This window comes from Chiloscyllium punctatum, chromosome 3 (genome assembly GCF_047496795.1).
Source record: "Chiloscyllium punctatum isolate Juve2018m chromosome 3, sChiPun1.3, whole genome shotgun sequence".
Taxonomy (NCBI): Eukaryota; Metazoa; Chordata; class Chondrichthyes; order Orectolobiformes; family Hemiscylliidae; genus Chiloscyllium; species Chiloscyllium punctatum.
The window spans coordinates 56957215-56977707 of NC_092741.1; the positions used below are offsets into that span (position 1 = coordinate 56957215).

The window sequence follows — 20493 nt, forward strand, 5'->3', positions numbered from 1 at the left end:
AGCTCCCCACTGAGAACACGGGTGAGGGCTAAATCAAACATGAGGTGACAAGAAATGAATTCTTCACTTGCATCAGATTTTCTCTTTTCTTTTACTTAGCGCCAGATTGGAAGAATATTCAACACTTTATATGCTCTCCAGCCACAGACAAAAGCAATTAGAAAATGCATTTTGAAGTCTTTGGGCCTAAGCCATAGCAAGGTGCTTTCAGAGCCACCATTCAAGGTATCAAAGTAAAAATCTTATTTTACTGCTATTTTGATTGCATTTTAATAAAATATATTCTTTAAAGTTTTGAGTTATCGATTTTTCTCTTTGAAGAGTATCTGGAGAATCAATTTTTCAATGTTAGGTTAAATTAGGTTCTGAGATTTATCTGTACATAAATTGTGACACTGTACTTTACTGACTGGTACAAAAAGCAAACGTCTTTTCTCAGCTAAACATCCTCTTCCAGCTCCATCTTCATCTCAGGTGTCAAATGTGATAAACGTCTGACCTGTTGCGTGTGTAATATTGACAGTACCATTATTAGCTCCTGGAATCACACTAACTCTCCCTGGTCTATGTCTGTGCTCTTCCTTTCCAGAAGATACCCTGCACACTTCCAAACTTATGACATAATTTACCCCTGATTAAAAAAGGTTTGCCCTCAATTGTTGTGTATCGCTATCTCTGCAGCTGATTCTGTTTGTGTAAGTAGGAGAAAGGGTAGGACTCACACCTTTCGAAGCACTTGATCCTCAGATCTTTGATCTCACCACAAAACTACAATTACTGTTCAAAGGCACCGAGCATTAATGTCATTAATGAGCTTAATTGGCATCCGACCATTGGGAGCCAGACATTTTCCCCCATTCTTTCTACCCTCCAACTTTATTGACAATGGCTTTCCCAACTGCAGCTTAATGCAATGCTCTCTAGCAATTAGTTGGGCTTGGCCATCATGGATCCCACAGCAATGGCCACAATAGCCCAAAGGCTACTGTCAGATTATCTAAGAGTTCTTCAATTCCTGGGTGTTGGAAAAGCAGCAATTTCCTTTAGCTCGTCATTGTCAATACCTTGTGATTTCCACCAGTTTCTTCAAACCTCATGCTCTGATTCCCTCAGCCTCCTCTGTTACCTGCACAGATTCTTCTATTTTGTGTGACCTAGACAATGTTCAGAATTGGCCCAATAAGTGGGAAGTAACATTGATGTCCTACAAGTGGCAAGTGGCCATCTTCCAACCATCATCCTTGGACATTTAATGGTGTTCCTATTGCTGAAACCCCACTGTCAACATCCTAGGAGATATAATTGATCAAGAACTGAACTGGACCAGTCATATGAATGCTGTGGCTTCAAGAGCAAGTCTGAGGCTTGGAATTCTGTAGCGAGCAACTTACCTCCTGACTCCCCAAAGCCTGTCTACTGTCTTAAAAAGTACAAGTCAGCAGTCTGAGGAACACTTCTCACTTGTCTGGATGTGTGCTGCTCCAACAACACTCAGCAAGCTCAACATCATCCAGGACAATGTAGCCACTTGGTTGACACTCATCTAACATCTTCACCACCGACCCTCTGGTGCAGCAGTGTGTACCATCACTGCAACAAATTGCTAAGGCATTTTTCATAGCATCTTTTAAACCCATGACCACTATCATCCAGGAACTATATTGCCATTCCTTCAGTGTTGCTGTCTCAAAATCCTCGAATTTACTACTTAATGCCTTTGTGGCTGCACTTACATCAAACAGACTACAGCAGTCCAAGAAGGCTCACCATCACCTTCTCAAGGGCAACTAGGGACCAACAATAAATGCTAGCCCAGCCAGTGAAACCCACATCTCAGCAATGAATAAAAAGAATCACCAAGGCATCAGAATCTTTTTGCATTCCTGGCAGATATCGTGGAGGCAACATCTTGAAGCCTGGGAGGTTTCAACCTCTGAACCCTAACACCTCAGATCATATCAGTTTTTTGCCTGAATTCTGAGTGATACTAACCGAGTGCTGGCTAGCAGGGGGAGTTGGTGTCGGGATTTCATAAACGGGTGAATGGTTGTGGAGGGATGGGGCTCTACTGGCTTGGGGAGGGGGAAAGGAAGGTGCAGAAGAAGATTCCCAAACTTTTCCCATGTCCTGAGGGAGCAATTCTGCTGTTCCTAATCTACAAGGAAACAGCACCAAGTGAAACTACACAGATTTTTAATCTTCATTACACCCTGAATCCTCGTGCTAGCAAATTAGCTGGACTAAGCAACTATGACCACCTCCTGTAGTAAGCTGCTGATGTTCCAGTCCTTATCAGGTTTCCTTTACCCTGGTCCCTGCATCAACTGCAATGCCTTTTGTTTCCCATCTCACCTTACAAATTCATTCAGCTCATTTAGTCTCTATTATTGCACATTCTCTCCTGCTACACTCCAGCTATGTCACTGTAACGTGGGAGGGATTGGGACTGTAAGTAATCAGGTGGCCCTTGGCTGCCATTTTGTAACCCACAATTTTCCGTTTTGAAGTGTCAGTTCCAGAAGATACCACGCTGAGAAGTTCATGCTTTTAAAGTTATTAATGTAAGATGTCTTCACTCGGCATGGCAGTCCTCACACATTAAGAGCAACAAATTTGATATTTTTGAGCATGTCTGGAGAGGTTTTATTTTTAATCTTCGTGTTCAGAACATCAAGTGAATTATTGCTTTTGAATGTAAAATTGAAAGTGCAGTGAGTTTCTTTTCGGAACAGTTGCAGTTTTACAGAATATCTGCTAAAAATAATGCTTTGTTTCCTCCAATGTTAGTGTGTGCTTCTTAATGAAGTCTTTGAGTTGTACAACTACATTGATAGAAGTCAGTTGACCTCTGACCTTGGAGGATATTTGATTTATCAACATGAAGCATGGGTCCAGTTCAGGAAGGTAAGATTTCAGAGCTGTAACCTGTACATCTTACCCCACCTCTGATATATTTTTCAATTTGTTCATCTGAGTTTCTTCTTTGCAATATTTCTCTGAAAGGTGTATCCATGAGTTTGATGTTGAAGGTTTACCAGAACTGTTGGGCTAAATGGCCTATTTCCATGCTGTAAACATTATGCAGTGTGTCTCAGTTAAATGCCGTGCAATATGTTTCAGGAATGTCCATATTTATTGCTTTAGAATGAAAATGTCTCAGCAGACTGAAATAGTGATCATGCTGACTTGTTAATTAGAGAGTGTGCCATAGTTTATGTGAATTATGAAATGTTTATTCAACTACCAACACATTTCCAATCATATTTACCAAGAGGTTATGTACTGGTGACTCCAGCACGCTCTCACTGCTCTCTTGTTCAACTTCTTATGTTGTCTCTGATTGTCCAACATCTGGCAAAATTTCCTCCAAGTAAATATTGTGATTTTCAATGTTTTAGAACTGAAGACATAGCCTTTGACCACCACTGGAAACACCACCACCCTGTCTTTCTTCCCAGTGCATGTCTGTTGGCAAACAATTCACAATCTTGAGCCAAATTTGAGCTTCTCACCATACGTCAAGAAGATCGCCTACATCTATCACTATAACATTTCTTATTGCTTCCCTGTCTCAATTCATCTACCTTCTGAATCTCCCATCTATACCTTTTAGATTTGCTATTAAAATGTTTTTCTAATGACCACCCATCTTACACCCTTCACAAATTTAAACTGTGCAATGCTAAGTATTCGTCATATATTTTCCTGTGGAATGTTTCCTAAGTAGTTGTTGATTTGTTGATGCCTCCAGTCTAGTCCTCAGAATTCAGTATTGAAAACAAGTACACAATTCACCACGTGAATTTTGTGTTTTTCTGCAGCTTTGTACATAACAATAACTAAGCAGTATAGAGCAAGACTGTGCCCATTGTACCATGTAATGATGGCATCTTACATTTTAAATACCCTCTGTTTGGCCAATGCATCATGGGAATGTGATGCCTAGCTAACACTTCTTCAGGTAGCTTTTGTTTCAAACGTATTTTAATATAATTTGTGTCCAAATATTTCCTGTTGCAAAAGGACAGAGCTACACAATGGGACCAGAGGAGAGGTATTCTCTAGTCTTTGCATACTGGGACATGAAAGCAAAGCAACCTTGTGACATAAGCCATTAATAAGTAGGGACATAAGCATAAATCAGCCAAGTTTCCAAAATGGTAGTGATCTTCTGCTCTCTGCAGAATATTGCCTGCGAGGTTTGGAGCTGCAGGAGGAGTGAGACACATAGCTTTTTCTGAAGCAAAGTGGATGTAGAAGATGGTGATGATGACAATAGACCAGGAATGGCACACATTACTGATCACATTGGCCTGATTACTGTGAGGTTCACTTAGCGCATTGGTCTAAGTTTAAAAGACAACTTTCCCCTAACCCCTGGCCCTAGTTTTACCAACACAGTATTCTAAGGACCAGCCTTCCTCTTCATGGCCCCTCACTGGGTCACCATTACTTCAAGTCTTCCCATTCACCATCATCAAGTATGAAAAGGGGGACAGTCAATGCAGAACTGAGGGTGTCGTACATAAACACATGCAAGATAAATGAGCTTGTAACACAGAGTGAAATTGGTAGGTACGATGTTTTGGGTATCACAGACACATGGCTACAAGGGGATCGGGGCTGGGAGCTAAATATCCAAGAATACATGTCCAGTCCAAAGGACAGGCAGATGGGGCCAGGGTTGCCTTGTTAACAAGAAAATAAATTAACTTGCTAACAAGAAATCATAGAGTCAGAAAGCATGGAATCTGTGTGGCTCGTGTTAAGGAACTGTATTGGAAAAAAGATCCTGACGGGAATTAGGTACAGGCCTGCTAGCAATAGTGAGGATGTGGGGAAGAAACTAAATCAGGAGATAGAAAAGCCATGTAAGAAAGACACTAACAATCAGAGGGGACTTCAATATGCAGGTGGAATGGCAAAGTCTGGTTGATAAAACATCTCAAGAAAAGGACTTCATGAAATATCCACAAGATTTTTTTTGGAGCAGCATTGGTAGAATGCACTAGGGAACCGGCAGTTCTAGATTTGACTGATGTGTAATGAGGCAGATTTGATTAAAGAGCTGAAGGTGAAGGGACCCCAAGGGATCAGAGACCATAATATGATAGAGTGCACCCTGCAGTTTGAGAGGGAGAAATTGGAATCTGATGTAAAACATTAGTACAATTGTGTAAAGATAACTACAAAGCCATGAGGCAGGAACTGACCAGTATCTATGAGGAGGGTAGCCGAGCGAGGAAGTTGATGGATCAACAAAGGTAGGGGTCATTCTGGAAGCTCAGCAGATGAACTGTATCCCAGAGTTCTGAAGGAAATACCTGAGGAGATTGCCAAGGCTATTGCAGTGATTTTTCAGGAATCATTGGAGTTAGGGAGGGTCCCAAAAGACTGCTAAATGACTAATTAAACACCTTTGTTTAGGAAGAATGGGAGGCAGAAAACAGGAAACTATTGGCCGGTTAGCCTGACCTCGATCATTGGTAAGATGAAAATCTTAAGTACCTTTATTAAATATGAGATTGTGGAGTATCTTGAAGTGCATGGTAATATAAGGCTGAGTTAGCACAGCTTCATCGAGGGGAGGTCATGCCTGACAAAACCTGTTGGAATGCTTTGAGGAGATAACGAGCAAGTTAGACAAAAAAGGAGAGCCAATGGACATGATCTATTTGGAATTCCAGAAGGCCTTTGACAAGATACCGCACTGGAAGCTGCAGAGCAACGTTCTGACATGGATAGAGGATTGGCTAACTGGCAAAAAGCAGTGGGAGAAAGGAGTCTTTGTTTTTTTGGGATGGCAGTTGGTGACTAGTAGAGTTCTGCAGGGATCAGAACCACAACTATTTACATTATAGCTTAATGATCTGGTCAAAGAAACTGAGGACATTGTTGCTAAGTTTGCAAGTGACACAAAGATTGATGGAGAGACAGGTACTGTTGAGCAGGGGAGGCTCCAGAAGAGCTTGGAGAGTGGGCAAAAAAGTGGCAGATGAAATACAGTGTGAGAAAGTGTGAGATTTTACACTTTGGTAGGAAGAATAGAGAATGTTTTGGCCTCAGAGGGGATTCATTGGAGGTTCACAAGAATGATTCTGGAGATGAAGGGCTTGTCACATGAGGAACAGTCGAGGACTTGGGTCTGTACTCCTTGGAGTTTAGGAAGATAAGGGGGGGGAGGGGGGGCGGGATTTGATTAAAACTTAAAGAATACTGAGAGGCCTAGACAGAATGGATGTGGAAATGTTTCCACTAGTAGGAGAGACTAGGACTGGAAGACACAGTCTCAGAGTGAAGGGATGACCCTTTAAAACTGAGATGAGGAGGAATTTCTTCAGCCAAATGATGGTTAATCTGTGGGACTCATTGCTGCTGAAAGGTGTGGAGGCCAAGTTGTTGAATTTATTTAAGCCTGAGTTGGATAGGATTTGATTAGTAAGGGGATCAAATATTGCAGGGAGATGGCAGAAGATTGGAGTTGAGAAACATATTGGCCATGATCGTATGGTGCAGAAGACTTCATGGGCCAAATGTCTTAATTCTGTTCCTGGATCTTATGGTCCAAGTAAACATTTTCCTTTTCTTCGGTTGAATCCTTGTATTAGATTCGTATTGTGCCAGCAGGATTGGCTGACAACTTGCTACAACTGGAGTTGGACTAACCACGATTTCTCTGTAGTTGTCATTGTCAAAATCACTGAGATTTGCTTTACATTCTATGCTTTTATTGGTTGGAAGAAGGTTACGTCCGATTACAACGGGATCTTGATCAGATGGGCCAATGGGCTGAGAAGTGACAGATGGAGTTTAATTTAGATAAATACGAGGTGCTGCATTTTGGAAAAGTAAATCTTAGCAGGACTTATACACTTCATAGTAAGGTCCTAGGGAATGTTGCTGAACAAAGGTTCATAGCTCCTGTGAAGAATAGTGAAGTGGATAGGATAGTGAAGAAGGCAGGAGTTGGGAGATCATGTTGTGGCTGTACAGAACATTGGTTCGGCCACTTTTGGAATATTGCGAGCAATTCTGGTCTCCTTCCTATCGGAAAGATGTTATGAAACTTGAAAGGGTTCAGAAAAGATTTAAAACGATGCTGCCAGGGTTGGAGAATTTGAGCTATAGGGAGAGGCTGAACAGGCTGGGGCTGTTTTCCCTGGAGCGTCGGAGGCTGAAGGGTTATAGAGACTTTATAGAGGTTTATAAAATCATGAGGGGCATAGATAGGGTAAATAGACAAGGTTATTTCCCTGAGGGAGTCCAGAACTAGAGAGCATAGGTTTAGGGTGAGAGGGGAAAGACATAAAAGAGACCTAAGGGGCAACTTTTTCATGCAGAGGGTGGTATGTATTTGGAATGAGCTGCCAGAGGAAGTGATGGAAGCTAGTACAATTGCAACCTTTAAAAGGCATCTGGATATATGAATAGGAAGGGTTTGGAGGAATATGGGTTGGGTGCTGGCACGTGGGACTAGATTGCGTTGGGATATCTGGTTGTCATGGACAACTGGACCGGAGGGTGTGTTTCCATTGTGTATATCCCAATGACATTGTATTGTACCAGCTGCTGTGACAGCATTTGATCCCATGATGCTCAAGCAATTTTGTCTTGGGCTCAGCAGAATAGATGCTGGCGCACCAAATTTCAACTGATCACAGCAGTTCATATTAGATTAGATTAGATTAGATTAGATTACTTACAGTGTGGAAACAGGCCCTTCGGCCCAACAAGTCCACACCGCCCCGCCGAAGCGCAACCCACCCATACCCCTACATCTATCCCTTACCTAACGCTACGGACAATTTAGCATGGCCAATTCACCTGCCTTGCACATCTTTGGACTGTGGGAGGAAACCGGAGCACCCGGAGGAAACCCACGCAGACACGGGGAGAACGTGCAAACTCCACACAGTCAGTCATCTGAGGCTGGAATTGAACCCGGGTCTCTGGGGCTGTGAGGCAGCAGTGCTAACCACTGTGCCACCGTGCCGCCCACACTGGAGAAAGAAGGTGATGATTGGTTCTGAAGTTGACTCTGGCTGTGATGTTGCCATGAGGAAAGAAATGGGAGGCAGTAGAAGCACATGCAGACTTTGCTTGCAGAGAATGGTCCTTGAATAGGAATGTAAGTTGCTCTCAGTAAACTGCAAATGAGCCATGTTTGAGTGTGACTAATGAGCAGTTATCTGCCTCAGTACATCAGAGTCACCTTGCCAACCAATCAGCAGCCTGGCCAATGGTAATTCCCTTGGCATATGCTAAGCTTCAGCAACCCTTGAATAGTCAATGACATCACCTCGAAAAGGCATCCAAAAGGGAGAGATCTGAGGCGAACAATTGCTGTGATGAACTAAATGACGGATACACTCCAGGGCTGATTGTTCTACTCCTACTTGAAGAAAAATGTGTATAATTCATGCCTGAATTCCTGATGTGTTGCCAGTGGCTAAGGCTTCCTGTGTGAAGTTGGACATTTGTTCAACTTGAGTCAGCACATTTAGGGGGAGTACACAATTGTTGGAGAAAGAAAAGTTCTTAAAAAGAAAGATGTGCACTGCTTTTAGAATGAATAGTTTTAAATACTGAGAATTCTCACTTAATTTCTTCAGTAGCTATTTACAATGGAATGAACCCAAATCTCTAATACTGTTGCTGCAATCAATTTGTGGTATACTACTGAAGAGCATTGTGTGTATATGATTTGGAAATGCCAGTGTTGGATGGGGTGTACAAAATTAAAAATCACACAACACACCAGGTTATAGTCCAACAGGTTTATTTGGAATCACTAACTTTCAGAGCCGAAAGCTAATGCTTCCAAATAACCCGTTGGACTATAACCTGGTGTTGTGTGATTTTTAACTTTGTGTATAGGTCTATGGAAGATGACAGGAAATATACTGCAAAAACCATTTGAGCAGCAAAACTTGTTGATCTGTCGTGAGAAACCTTGTTATAAAGTTGATGTTTGAACCCAGTGTGCTGTGGTGTTTGTAGCAAATCCATGTGTGTCACCCTGTCTCATTTTATTAAAAAAAGAACAATCGCTAGTCTCTACATATGACTGAAATGTTTCATCCTTTTGTGCCAGAGAGGAAATTTAGTCTGTACCCTCTCTCTAAAACCTTGACATCCTCTCACAATCAGCCAGTACCCCAGATAACAGAGTTACAGACATGTTTTCCTCTCTCTGCACTCCAGAATCCCAGATGTTTGCAGCATGTGGACACAGGAGTTCAGGCCCCAGACTGTCTAGTTGAGTTGGGATTCCATGGGAGTCAATATTGGAGCCCCTGATTTCAATAAATGATATACACTTGAACGTAGGAGAGTTGATCAATAGGTTTTTTTTTGCCCGGAACGTCGATTTTCCTGCTCCTCGGATGCTGCCTGACCTGCTGTGCTTTTCCAGCACCACTCTGATCTAAACTCTGGTTTCCAGCATCTGCAGTCCTCACTTTTGCCTACTTAATAAGTTTGGCTGAGCATTGCATGGGAGAGAGAGGATAGTAGTCCACAGTGAGATGGAGACATGGGGGTAGAGAGATTGAGCCAAGCACCGGAGAGAGATAGAGTCCTCTTAGGGATAGCCCAGCAACTGCAGGCCCATGGCTAAAGGAGGACTGGAATTTGGAATTTTCAACTTCATTTCTTATTTACTACTTTATACCAAGAAGAACTGCAATGTGGAGCTTTTAACTTATTTCTTTATTTTCCTACTTTTTACCTAAGATTTTGTACCTAAAGGTACCTTGTATCGAAGATAGTGCTGTGAATAGTAACATTGTAAAGTCTTCACTGTACTCCTGTATCCCTGGTACTTGAGTACACTTGACAATAAAACTTAATTCTAATTCTAAAAAGTGATGATATGTGTAAAATTGAAGGACGTAAAGTACACAGGAGAAACCTTTCACTTGATAGAGGGATAAATGACCAGGGAGCATAGATTTAAGGGAAGGAGCAGAAGATTTCGAAGAGATGTGAGGGTGCTGGGATTCTGGAACTCACTAACTATAAGGGTGTTAGAAGAAACACCCTCCCAATGTTTACGAAGTATGTAGATGTAGACTTGCAATGCCAAGGCTGTGGGCCAAGAGCTGGAAAATGGGATTAGAATATTGAGGTGGTTGTTTTTGGCTGGCGTAGACATGATGGGCCAAAGGACCTTTTGCCTGTGCTGTAGACCTAAATGACTGTATGGTGAAAGCTGTGTGATACACATCATTAGTAATTTGAGTATTACTGTTTGAAAGATATTTTTGTCAAAGCTTTTCATTTTGTACTTATACTGACATTCCCAAGAGTATAAATTCAAGGGAAAAATAAACACTTATATTCAATATGGTGAGAACTAGTTTGATTGGCAAAGTGTCTCTGATTGAGATGTTCCTGTGGAGATTGCCTTAAATATTGATGATTGACAGTTAACACCTCAGCTTTGGTTGAATTTAAACCAGGCAGTTTGACATTGGTGAGAGCATTGCCCAGAGAAATGCTGCACTTAGTTTGTTGCATTGAAGTAGGTGCAGTGTGTGGCTATGGTATTTTTGTTCTGTTTGCAAAGGACAGGGCTCAGTGCATTAAACTCAGAGGAACCTCAATTATCCGAACATTCGATTATCCGAACAAAATGCTCCCTGTCCGTGTTGCTCAGATACTTAAGGTTCCTTTATGTATGTAGCTTCCAGCACACATGCGTGCCACACTTCAAGTCTGACTGACAATTCTAAATTAGTTGTCAGTGTAATTGTTCTCACACACAGGACTAGCCAGTAAACATTGCCCAATTGCAGGTTTGTATCTAATGTTGACATGCTGTGAGCTTTGCAAGTGTGAAAGATTCAAGTTATTTGTCCTCAGCCAAGACAATGTCAAAGGTTATCTGGTCATTATCATGTTGCATGCAGAAAGCTACCAGAAATAGCAAATTGCCTGCCTCATTTCTGACAATACTGTTTGGAGGCAAACACAAAATGCAGCAGGCATTTCCAAAGTTCCAGGAGAGGTGGTAGCTACACTCTCAGACATTCCTAATACCATGAGTCAATTGAGTGGCGCTGGCTGTGAGCACATGATATCCAAGCTGTCGGATGTAACTTGTGGTGCAAGGGGACCAATTAGGAATTTGTTTATTTTAATTTAATAACCTGTGTTTCCAACTAACCTGTTCAGAGATGTTTCTAACACAACTCTATAGCTGGCAGGACTTGAACCCAGGCCTTCTGGTTCAGACATTACCACTGTGCCATAGGAGAGCTCCAAAAAGAACTCACCTGCTGTTCTTTGGAACAGTATCATGATGTCTTCAGCTTCCACTTGACAGGAAGAAGTTAAGAGGAAGGGTCACTGGACTCAAAACCATTGACTCTGCTTTGCTGTCTAGGTGCTGCTAGACCTGTTTTTTTTGTTTCTGATTCTGCAGTTCTTTTCATTTTTTATTTCTGGTTTTAGTTTTTCAAACTCCAGCATCTGCCTGTCTTTTTTTTTAAAAGGTAAACATGGTAGAACAAATGTAATCCAGCTAATTACCTCTCTCTCTCTCTCTCTGTCACGCGCTGTGTGTTGCGTGTTCTCACTTGCCTGCTCGCGCTGTTGCGCGCTCTCTTGCACACTCGCTTGCTTGTTCTCTCTCTGTCTCTCTCTCTCACTCCAATAAGTGAGAATCTTACCATCACACCTTGACAGCCATTGGCATTCCCATTGTTGAATTCCCTATTATGATGTTCTGGGGCTTGCTACTAAGCAGAAACTCTGGATGAGCCATATTAATTCTGGGGCTACAGGTCAGGGATGTGAAATTCTCCAGTGAGTAACTGCCCTTATTTGAGCAGTTCAGGGCCTCTGTTATCCCAAAGACGGATTAGTGGTCGAATTACGGGGAACAGGTCAGGGGAAGGAGATGGGCTGGGCATCCCTCACCTCTGACCCCTTAGCCAACCAAGAAAACACCTAGTGATGAAGGTAACCGATTATGTCCACCATTTTATCCACAACATAAAGCAGTGGGCCCAAAAGCTGGAAAGAAAATTGTGCTTTGAAGAAATTCAGCACTGAGAGTTAAATCACCTTCTGTGTTTATTGTGAAGCACTAAACTGAATTATGCAGAGCATGTTAAATAATGCATATGATTCAAGTCAATTGACAAAACAGTTACACATTACATTACAGTTGAAATATGGAGTTATTGTGTAACAGCACAAAATATTCTTTCCTATGCACAAGACTGTGATTGATCAGCAAAAGCGTGTTTTGCATTTTTTTTTGTAATCTGCTGACGGTATAATGTAACCTGTTTTGATATAGAGAGTCTGTAGTCATGTTGCTAGGAGAAATTCGTGCAAGCATTACTAACCAACAGTTAGAAGTAAATATTATTCATTAGATTAAATTATGCTTGTACAATGGGACCAGATAAGTTCCATGCTTTCATTATCCTTTAATTAATGCATGCACAAAAACATACATAGTGAGAGCAAAAGGGCCAAAGGAAATTTGATTTGCAAATGGTTTTTTTCTGTCATTACTACAACGACAAAACAGGCAACAGCCTCTATGAATAGCGATAGTAATTTGCATCATTTTGTTCTTTTAATATATGGGAACGTAAAGAAATTACTGTTGTTAGGGTGATTTATAATAAATTTACAAACATTTAAAGCCAAATGGGAATGTTTTAATTCGACTTGGGGAATTATTCAAGAACAGTGCAGATACAAATACAACATAAAGAAGATAAAGTGCTCCAAAACTAAAATGGTCAACCAGCATGATTAGATTAGATTCCCTACGGAATGGAAACAGACCCTTCGGCACACTGACCCTCAGAAGAGCAACCCACCCAGACCCATTCCCTTACCCTACGTTTACCCCAAATAATGCACCAAAACTATGGGTAATTTAGCATGGCCAATTCACCTGACCTGCACATCTTTGGATTGTGGGAGGAAACTGGAGCACCTGGAGGATTATCTGTGTGGAATTTGCACAATTGCCTGAGATGGGAATCGAACCCAGGTCCCAGGCTCTGTGAGGTAGCAGTGAGCCACTGTGCTGCCCCTGATGTACTGGAAAGTAAATTAAAGAAAGAGATTTGAAATGGTGTGTTAATTCAGGTAATAAAACAAACAGTACTTTGTATTAAAATAAAAATTGCAGTAAATTCACTAAGAGAAAACAAGTACATTTTCTTTGTAAAGGAATGCATACATTTTTATAAAGTTAAAAATCACACCACCAGGTTATAGTCCCATAGGTTTATTTGGAAGTACTAGTTTTTGGAGCACTGCTCCCTCATCAGGTGATTGTACGTTTTTACAACTGATATACAGTGAATTATGATCAAGATCCCATTATAATCTGAGATAGCCCTCTTTGCTATCCACTACACCTCCAATTTTGGAGTCATCTGCAAACTTACTAAATATACCTCCTATGTTCAATCCAAATCATTTATATAAATGACGAAAGTATGGACCCAGCACTGATCCTTGTGGTCACAGGCCTCCAGTCTGATAAACAACCTTCCACCACCTTCCCTCTTCTACCTTTGAGCCAGTTCTGTATCAAAATGGCTAGTTCTCCCTGTATTCCATGAGATCTAACCTTGCTAACCAGTCTCCCATGGGGAGCCTTGTCGAACGCCTTACTGAAGTCCACATAGATCGCGTCTACCATTCTGCCCTCATCAATCCTTTTTGTTACTTCTTCAAAAAACTCAGTCATGTTTGTGAGACATGATTTCCTATGCGCAAAGCCATGTTAACTGTCCGTAATCAGTCCTTGCCTTTCCAACTACGTGTAAATCCTGTCTTTCACGATTCCCTCCAACAACCTGCCCACCACCAACATCAAGCTCACTGGTCTATAGTTCCCTAGACTGTCTGGGCTGAGAAGTGGCAGATGGAGTTTAATTTCGATAAATGTGAGGTGGTGCTCTGTGGGAAAACAAATCTTAGCAAGACTTATGCACTTAATGGTAAGGTCCTGGGGAGTGTTGCTGAATAACGAAACCTTGGAGTGCAGGTTCATTGCTCCTTGAAAGTGGAGTTGCAGGTAGATAGGATAGTGAAGAAAGTGTTTGGTATGTTTTCCTTTATTGGTCAGAGTATTGCATACAGAAGTTGGGAGGTCATGTTGCAGCTATACAGGACATTGGTTAGGGCACTGTTGGAATATTGCGTGCAGTTCTGGTCTCCTTCCTATCGGAAAGATGTTGTGAAACGTGAAAGGGTTCAGAAAAGATTTACAAGGATGTTGCCAGGGTTGGAGGATTTGAGCCATAGGGAGAGGTTGAACAGGCTGGGGCTGTTTTCCCTGGAGCGTCAGAGGCTGAGGGGTGACCTTATAGAGGTTTATAAAAGCATGAGGGGCATGGATAGGATAAATAGTCAAGGTATTTTCCCTGGGGTGGGGGAGTCCAGAACTAGAGTGCATAGGTTTAGGGTGAAAGGGGAAAGATATAAAAGAGACCTGAGGGGCAACTTTTTCATGCAGAGTGGTGCGTGTACGGAATGAGCTGCCAGAGGAAGTGGTGGAGGCTGGTATAATTGCAACATTTAAAAGGCATCTGGATGGGTATATGAATAGGAAGGGTTTGGAGGGATATGGGCTGGGTGCTGGCAGGCGGGACATGGTTGGGCTGGGATATCTCTTGGCATGGATGGGTTGGAACAAAGGGTCTGTTTCCATGCTGTACATCTCTATGGCTCTGTGACTCTGTTTCCAGCAATTTAATCTCCCCCAACCCCCCCACCATCCTAGTTCAAATTTCATTGCTTGCTGGTATACAGTTTTACAGTCACCCTGTATTCTTCAGGTGCCATGTATTATGTCAGTGATTATGTTTCTCGAACTTCCAGTGTTTTTGATGATAAGTATTATCTTGAAGGTATTTCTCCAATCTTTAATTGGAGAAATCCTTAAGCTATTGATGTATTTTCTCCTTTGTGTCTGTCTTGTGTTGCTGTCCTCAATTTAATCAGATATTTTAGTTTCTCTCTATAAAGTACATGTCCAAAGAAATGTGGTTGTCTTTTGGTGATCAATTCATAGAATCCCTACAGTGTAGAAACAAGTGATTTCACCCAAAATAATCTCTCCTCCAATAGAAATTCCTGGTTACTGACCGATATCTTGCATTTGGTAAAGATTTTTTAAAAATCTGGAGACAGAATACAACCTTGTTGCACTTCTCTTTTCTAGCTACCCATTTGTTGTACTTGTGTACTTGTTGAATTTGTTTTTTATCTCTCCACCCTGGAGGCTCCCAACCTCCATACCTGATGAAGGGCTTTTGCCCGAAACGTTGATTTTCCTGCTCCTCGGATGCTGCCTGACCTGCTGTGCTTTTCCAGCACCTTCTGATCTAAAAACTGTTGTATTTGTGGTCTATTCTTATTGCTCCTGGTTTAACCTTTGAAGCAAATTTACATGTTTCTTTTCTGTGTCAGAGTTATTTCTCAACTGTCCCTTTTTTATAAGCTTAGGTAATCAATATTGAAAGTCTGCTTGGTCCCAAAGAGCATTACAGCGATGCCTGACCCTGTCCTTTCCTGGTACATACAGATGATTGCTACCTTAACAAGCCCTTGGATAATAGAATGAGATTGGAAACTCCTGTCCAGTTTTATTCTCTTCCCTGACCCAGGGAATTTGGAGCATCCTTTTCTTAGTGTCAGCTATGGCACTCTCACGTCTGAGTTATGAGCCCTGGATTCAAATCCCAAACCAGAGGGCGTCCTGTGTTGTTTTAGGTACTGTCTTTTGGAAGAGATATTAGACTGAGGCTGTTCAAGTAGATTTTAAAAGATTTCATAGGACTATTTTGAAGAAGAGCAGGCTTGATGATCTGACCAATATTTATCCCTCGGTCAACATCACAAAACACATTATTTGGCCATTGCCACATTTGCTGCATGTGTAATGTTGCAATGTGCAAGTCAGCTGTCATGTTTCCTATGTTACACCAGCTATTACATTTCGAGAAAAATACTTTGTTAGTCATAAAGCACTTGAGGTGTCTGTTGGTCATGCAAGGTTTTATACAAATGCAAGCTAATTCCTCACAGATCGGGGATCCTGACCTGCATGGCTGAAACATTCATGCTTGAACTAACAACAGGAACCTGATAAATTAATTTTTATTCAAGGTCACTCGCTAAATATTTTTCTGCTATTATCATGTCTGGTGCTCAAGTAATGCCTAGTTTACTGTTGCCATTCTGATAAAATTCCTTTGACCTGAGCAGTATATGTTACTCCCTTACTACAGGATTTAATTAAAAATGTGCAAATTTATAAATCTCATGCCAGATTTGCAAATGTTAAAAGGATTTACTGAACATTTTTGAGTGTATTCTAGAATACAATAATTTTTTAGAAAAGCATATATCTAAGAGTTTTATTCACAGACTATATTTAGATTCCTGTATTTTAATGTCAATGTAAGTTAGACCACTTTTGGCGTATTGTGTGCAGTTCTGGTCGTCACACTATGGGAAGGATATGGAGGCTTGCGAGAGCATTCACCAGCGGTTTACCAGGATGTTGCCTGAATTGGAGCATATAAGCTTTAAAAAGAGGTTGAACAAACTTGAATTGTGTTCACTAGAGTAAAAGACCTGAGGGGGTGACCTGAAAGAAGTATATAAAATTGAGAGGCAGTAATAGGGTAGATGGTTAGAATCATTTATTCCATGTGGAAATATCAAATACTAGAGAGCATAGATTTAAGGTGAGAGGAAAAGTTTAAAGGAGATGAGCGAGGCAAGTTTTTTTTTTACCCAGAAGATGGTAGATGCCTGGAATGCTTTGCTAGGGGAGGTGGTAGAAGTGGGTACGATAGAAATGTTCAAGAGGCATTTTGACAGGGAATAGATGGATACGGTACATGTACAGGCAGACCGAACTAGTTGAGAATGGCATCATATTGGCCTGAAGGGCCAGTTCCTGACCTGTACTGTTCTATGTTCTAAGATATCCCATTTTAATACTTACAATTTTCTCCAAACTCATCATGTTTTGACGGAAGTAGTTTTAGTTTACTTTTTCCTGACTAAACCTAAACTATGGTTGTGAAAAGAGACATAATTTTCATCTTGCACTTTTATCTTGCACAGATGCAAAAACATCAAACTTCAAAAGATGTAGCTACCTCAAACAGCACGTCCTCACAAACAGATCATTTTAAAACCTGAGAAGTGCCCAACCTATTTCAATCTAAGCTATCTCAGAAATGTAAGCAACAGATATAGCAAGCTGATTTGAACTGTGAGTATGGCATAGCAACATGAGTGGTATTTTCCACTGACAGGAAGCTGCTGACCAGCCAAATGATGCTTTGCCTATTACACAAACGTACAGTCTGGTATATGAATTACAGTGCTGGTGTGATACCAGGTATATAGTTTCCATTGATCAGCAGTTCCTATCAAACAGCAAGAGGAAGAGTCTTAACCATACTCGAGGAGCCTGTGCATTCAGAACTCAAATGTGCAATGTTTGGTGTGATTCAAAGATTGGACAACGCTGGCTATACAATTCTGAGTGTGCTAAAAATTACACTCATGACCAATTTAATATTTTCACTCCGGTTCGTATTTTGGTTCACCAAATTTCCATAAACTACATATGTGAATATGCAGGACTTGTCCTCTGCAAACAGCAGGGCTTTTTTCCAATCGTTGTTTGAATTAAAGTATGGGGAAAATGGTTTCCTAAATTCTTGGTGTTGCTCCAGCCAATCAGAATTCCCTTGCTGGTCAAGTAACACTTTCTCATGCAGGATAAGTTGTTGCTTCATTTGAAATTTATATTCATGCATTTGTCCTGATGAGCTCAAGACAAACGTCTTTAACAGCGTGAGTCCATTTTCTCAGTAGTACTCGAACTCTATATGATCAAGCACCTCTAGGTTATGAAAGCAATCCTTTGCTACTTTGTTATGCCTTTGGGACAGGAAGTGACTCCAGACTATTGTTGCCAAGCCAAATCCTATTTCTAGCTAATATCAACATGTGCATCTAGAAAATGGTCTATGCCTCTATATTTCTTAGCAAAGTACATAATCTCTCAATTTCCCATTTTGTATTCAATCTGCCCACTATCCTCACCTGTCTTAACTCATTCTGCAGCCTCCACACTTCCCCAACACTACCTGTCCCTTGTCTATTCTGTTCATCTGTAAACTTAAAAACAATGCCCTCAGTTCCTTCATCCAGATTGTTAATGTTTAAAGTGATTAGTTGTGGTCCCAACACTGAATCCTGCAGAACTCCATTAGTTACCGGCTGCCATTCCCACTTTCTGCCTTCTGCCAATCAGCCAATCCTCTAATCTATGGCCGTTTGCCTTTAATTCCGTGGACTTTTATTTACCAACCACTTGTGTGGCACCTTTTCAAAGGTCTTCTAAAAATCCAGATAAATATGTCCACTGGTTCTCCTTTGTCTAACTTGCTAGTTATCTCTTCAAAGAATTCTAACAGATGTGCCAGGCATGACCTCTCCTTGATGAAGCCGTGCTGACTCATCCCTATTTTACCATGCACTTCCAAATACTCCACAATCTCATCCCTAATAATGGACTCTAAAATCTTACCATAGACCGAGGTCAGGCTAACTGGCCTATAGTCTTCTGCCTCCCTCCCTTCTTCAGCAGAGGTGTTACTGTAGCTATTTCCAGCTCTCTGGGACCCTTCCTGACTCCTGTGATTCCTGAAAGATGGTCACCAATGCCTCTACAGTCTCTTCAGTTGTCTCCTTTGATTTGCAAATCTTGCATCATTTTGGGAATTGGGGCAGTAAAAGTATTCAGTACGTTTCACGTAGCTCAAGTATTGAAGGGAGAATAGAAACAAAAAATGAGTAATATAACATTGGAACTTCACTGAAAGGTCAATTTAATGATACATTGAGCCAATTTTTGCTAAATTTATTCAGAGGAGGAATTTCATGGTCGGAGCTTCTTGTGTGTGTTGTTGAATCTTGTTCTTAGCTACAAATTAGCTTAGTTTACAGACCAACCATTTTAAGATGGCCTTAACTCAACATAATTTTCAAAAATGCTATTCATTCTTCGGTTTTGGGTGTGTCTGAGAAATGGCTGTTGCCTGTTGCTGCTTTTCTTAAATTGCTGCATTCTGTGGGGTGAACGTTTACAGCCATGGTGCTGTTAGTTGGGGAAGGTTCCTTCATCTTGGTTCAGCAATGATGATGGATGGCCAAGTGTGGATGATGTGTGACTTCAAAGGGAGCTTGAAGTTAATGGCATTTCCATTCAGCGCACAGATTTTGGAGATGTTAATATTCAGTTAAATTCATGTGTGTTCAGTGTAAACTGAAAGTAGAGAAACATGGTAAAAGTTAGTCAATTCTCAAACATTTTCCTTTACAAGTATACTTTTCTACGATTAGTGTAAAGTTATGTATAATGGAATAAATAAGTTTGTGCCTTTCAAGAATTTCAGCCGTGTACATGGTATTAATTTTGTATTGATAAATGTCTGTGCAGTCTAAATGACTTAGTGAATTTTTAATTCTTTTGGATAATTGCAATTATAAATGCATGAAGTAGCTTATTTCTTGCAGGAGATTGATGGCTTCACACATGAATATTATACCTTGATCCAGAGATTTCCTCGCTGTCTTGCTGGTCTCCAGCAGCTGTCTCTCCAGTCATGGCCGACAGAAGCAGAAGAATTTGAACAGTTCTCTTACCAAGTCATGGAGCTTCACATAGCATGGAGGAGGTGAACAAACTAATTAGATTAATATTATACAATTCACATCTTGTTCAGTCAGAATCTTTTTGCTCAAATTATTCCAAATTTACAAGAAATTTTATAAAAGGTGTTTTTCTTATTTCTTGCATGATTCCAATTCATTGAACTATGAAGGATTTTACAGCATAAACACAGTTAATTTTGTCCAAGTGGCCTATGTTAGTGTTAATTCAGAAAATGAACTTTCTCCATCTACCTTCATCTCCTTTTACCAACTTCTCCTCCTATTCCATGTACATAGCTGACTGTCTCTAAATGTGCCCATTTTATTTGCATAATTTGTATGAAGCAACTTCAAAGTGCGGACAGTAATGATTCAACAAATCTGGGCCCATTAATAGCAATATCACCACTCTGTACAGCATGTTCAATTTCCAGAGAATTTTTTTTTTCAAAAGGAACTCCAGCTTTTTACATTGCTGTGTGGTGGCTAACTGTTGCAAAAGGATGTTTTTGTAAGTTTGTCTCCAGTATTTTTGTTGAAACTGTTGATTTATGGTTCAGCTGGATGGAAAACATTTTGTGCTGTCTGTGTAAAGCACTGGTTAAGCTCCACTTTATTCCCATATGGTGTAGAAGTTATTCCAGGTGTCTGAGGAGGGATTATTGTAAACAAATGAGTTTATTTACCCTAATACTAACTCAAACGTCAATATTAATGAATGGGAATAAATGAAGTGCAGTCTTCCTGACTATTTAATCCATT

General features: G+C 40.8%; 1 protein-coding gene across 7 annotated transcripts in view; it reads left to right on the plus strand.

Annotated features, from left to right (window-relative positions):
- The window catches only part of LOC140458858 (actin-1), a 105546-nt gene that overhangs the window by 13725 nt on the left and 71328 nt on the right, over positions 1-20493 (plus strand). For 3 of the 7 annotated variants that reach the window (XM_072553557.1, XM_072553564.1, XM_072553585.1), the window contains 3 exons: positions 100-225; positions 2788-2904; positions 19594-19754. In XM_072553557.1, coding sequence (XP_072409658.1) covers positions 100-225; positions 2788-2904; positions 19594-19754 — 404 coding nt within the window. Of the gene's footprint in view, positions 1-99; positions 226-2787; positions 2905-19579; positions 19755-20493 lie in introns of those variants that run through there. The other 4 variants (XM_072553574.1, XM_072553602.1, XM_072553593.1 and 1 more) reach the window with 4 other exon arrangements.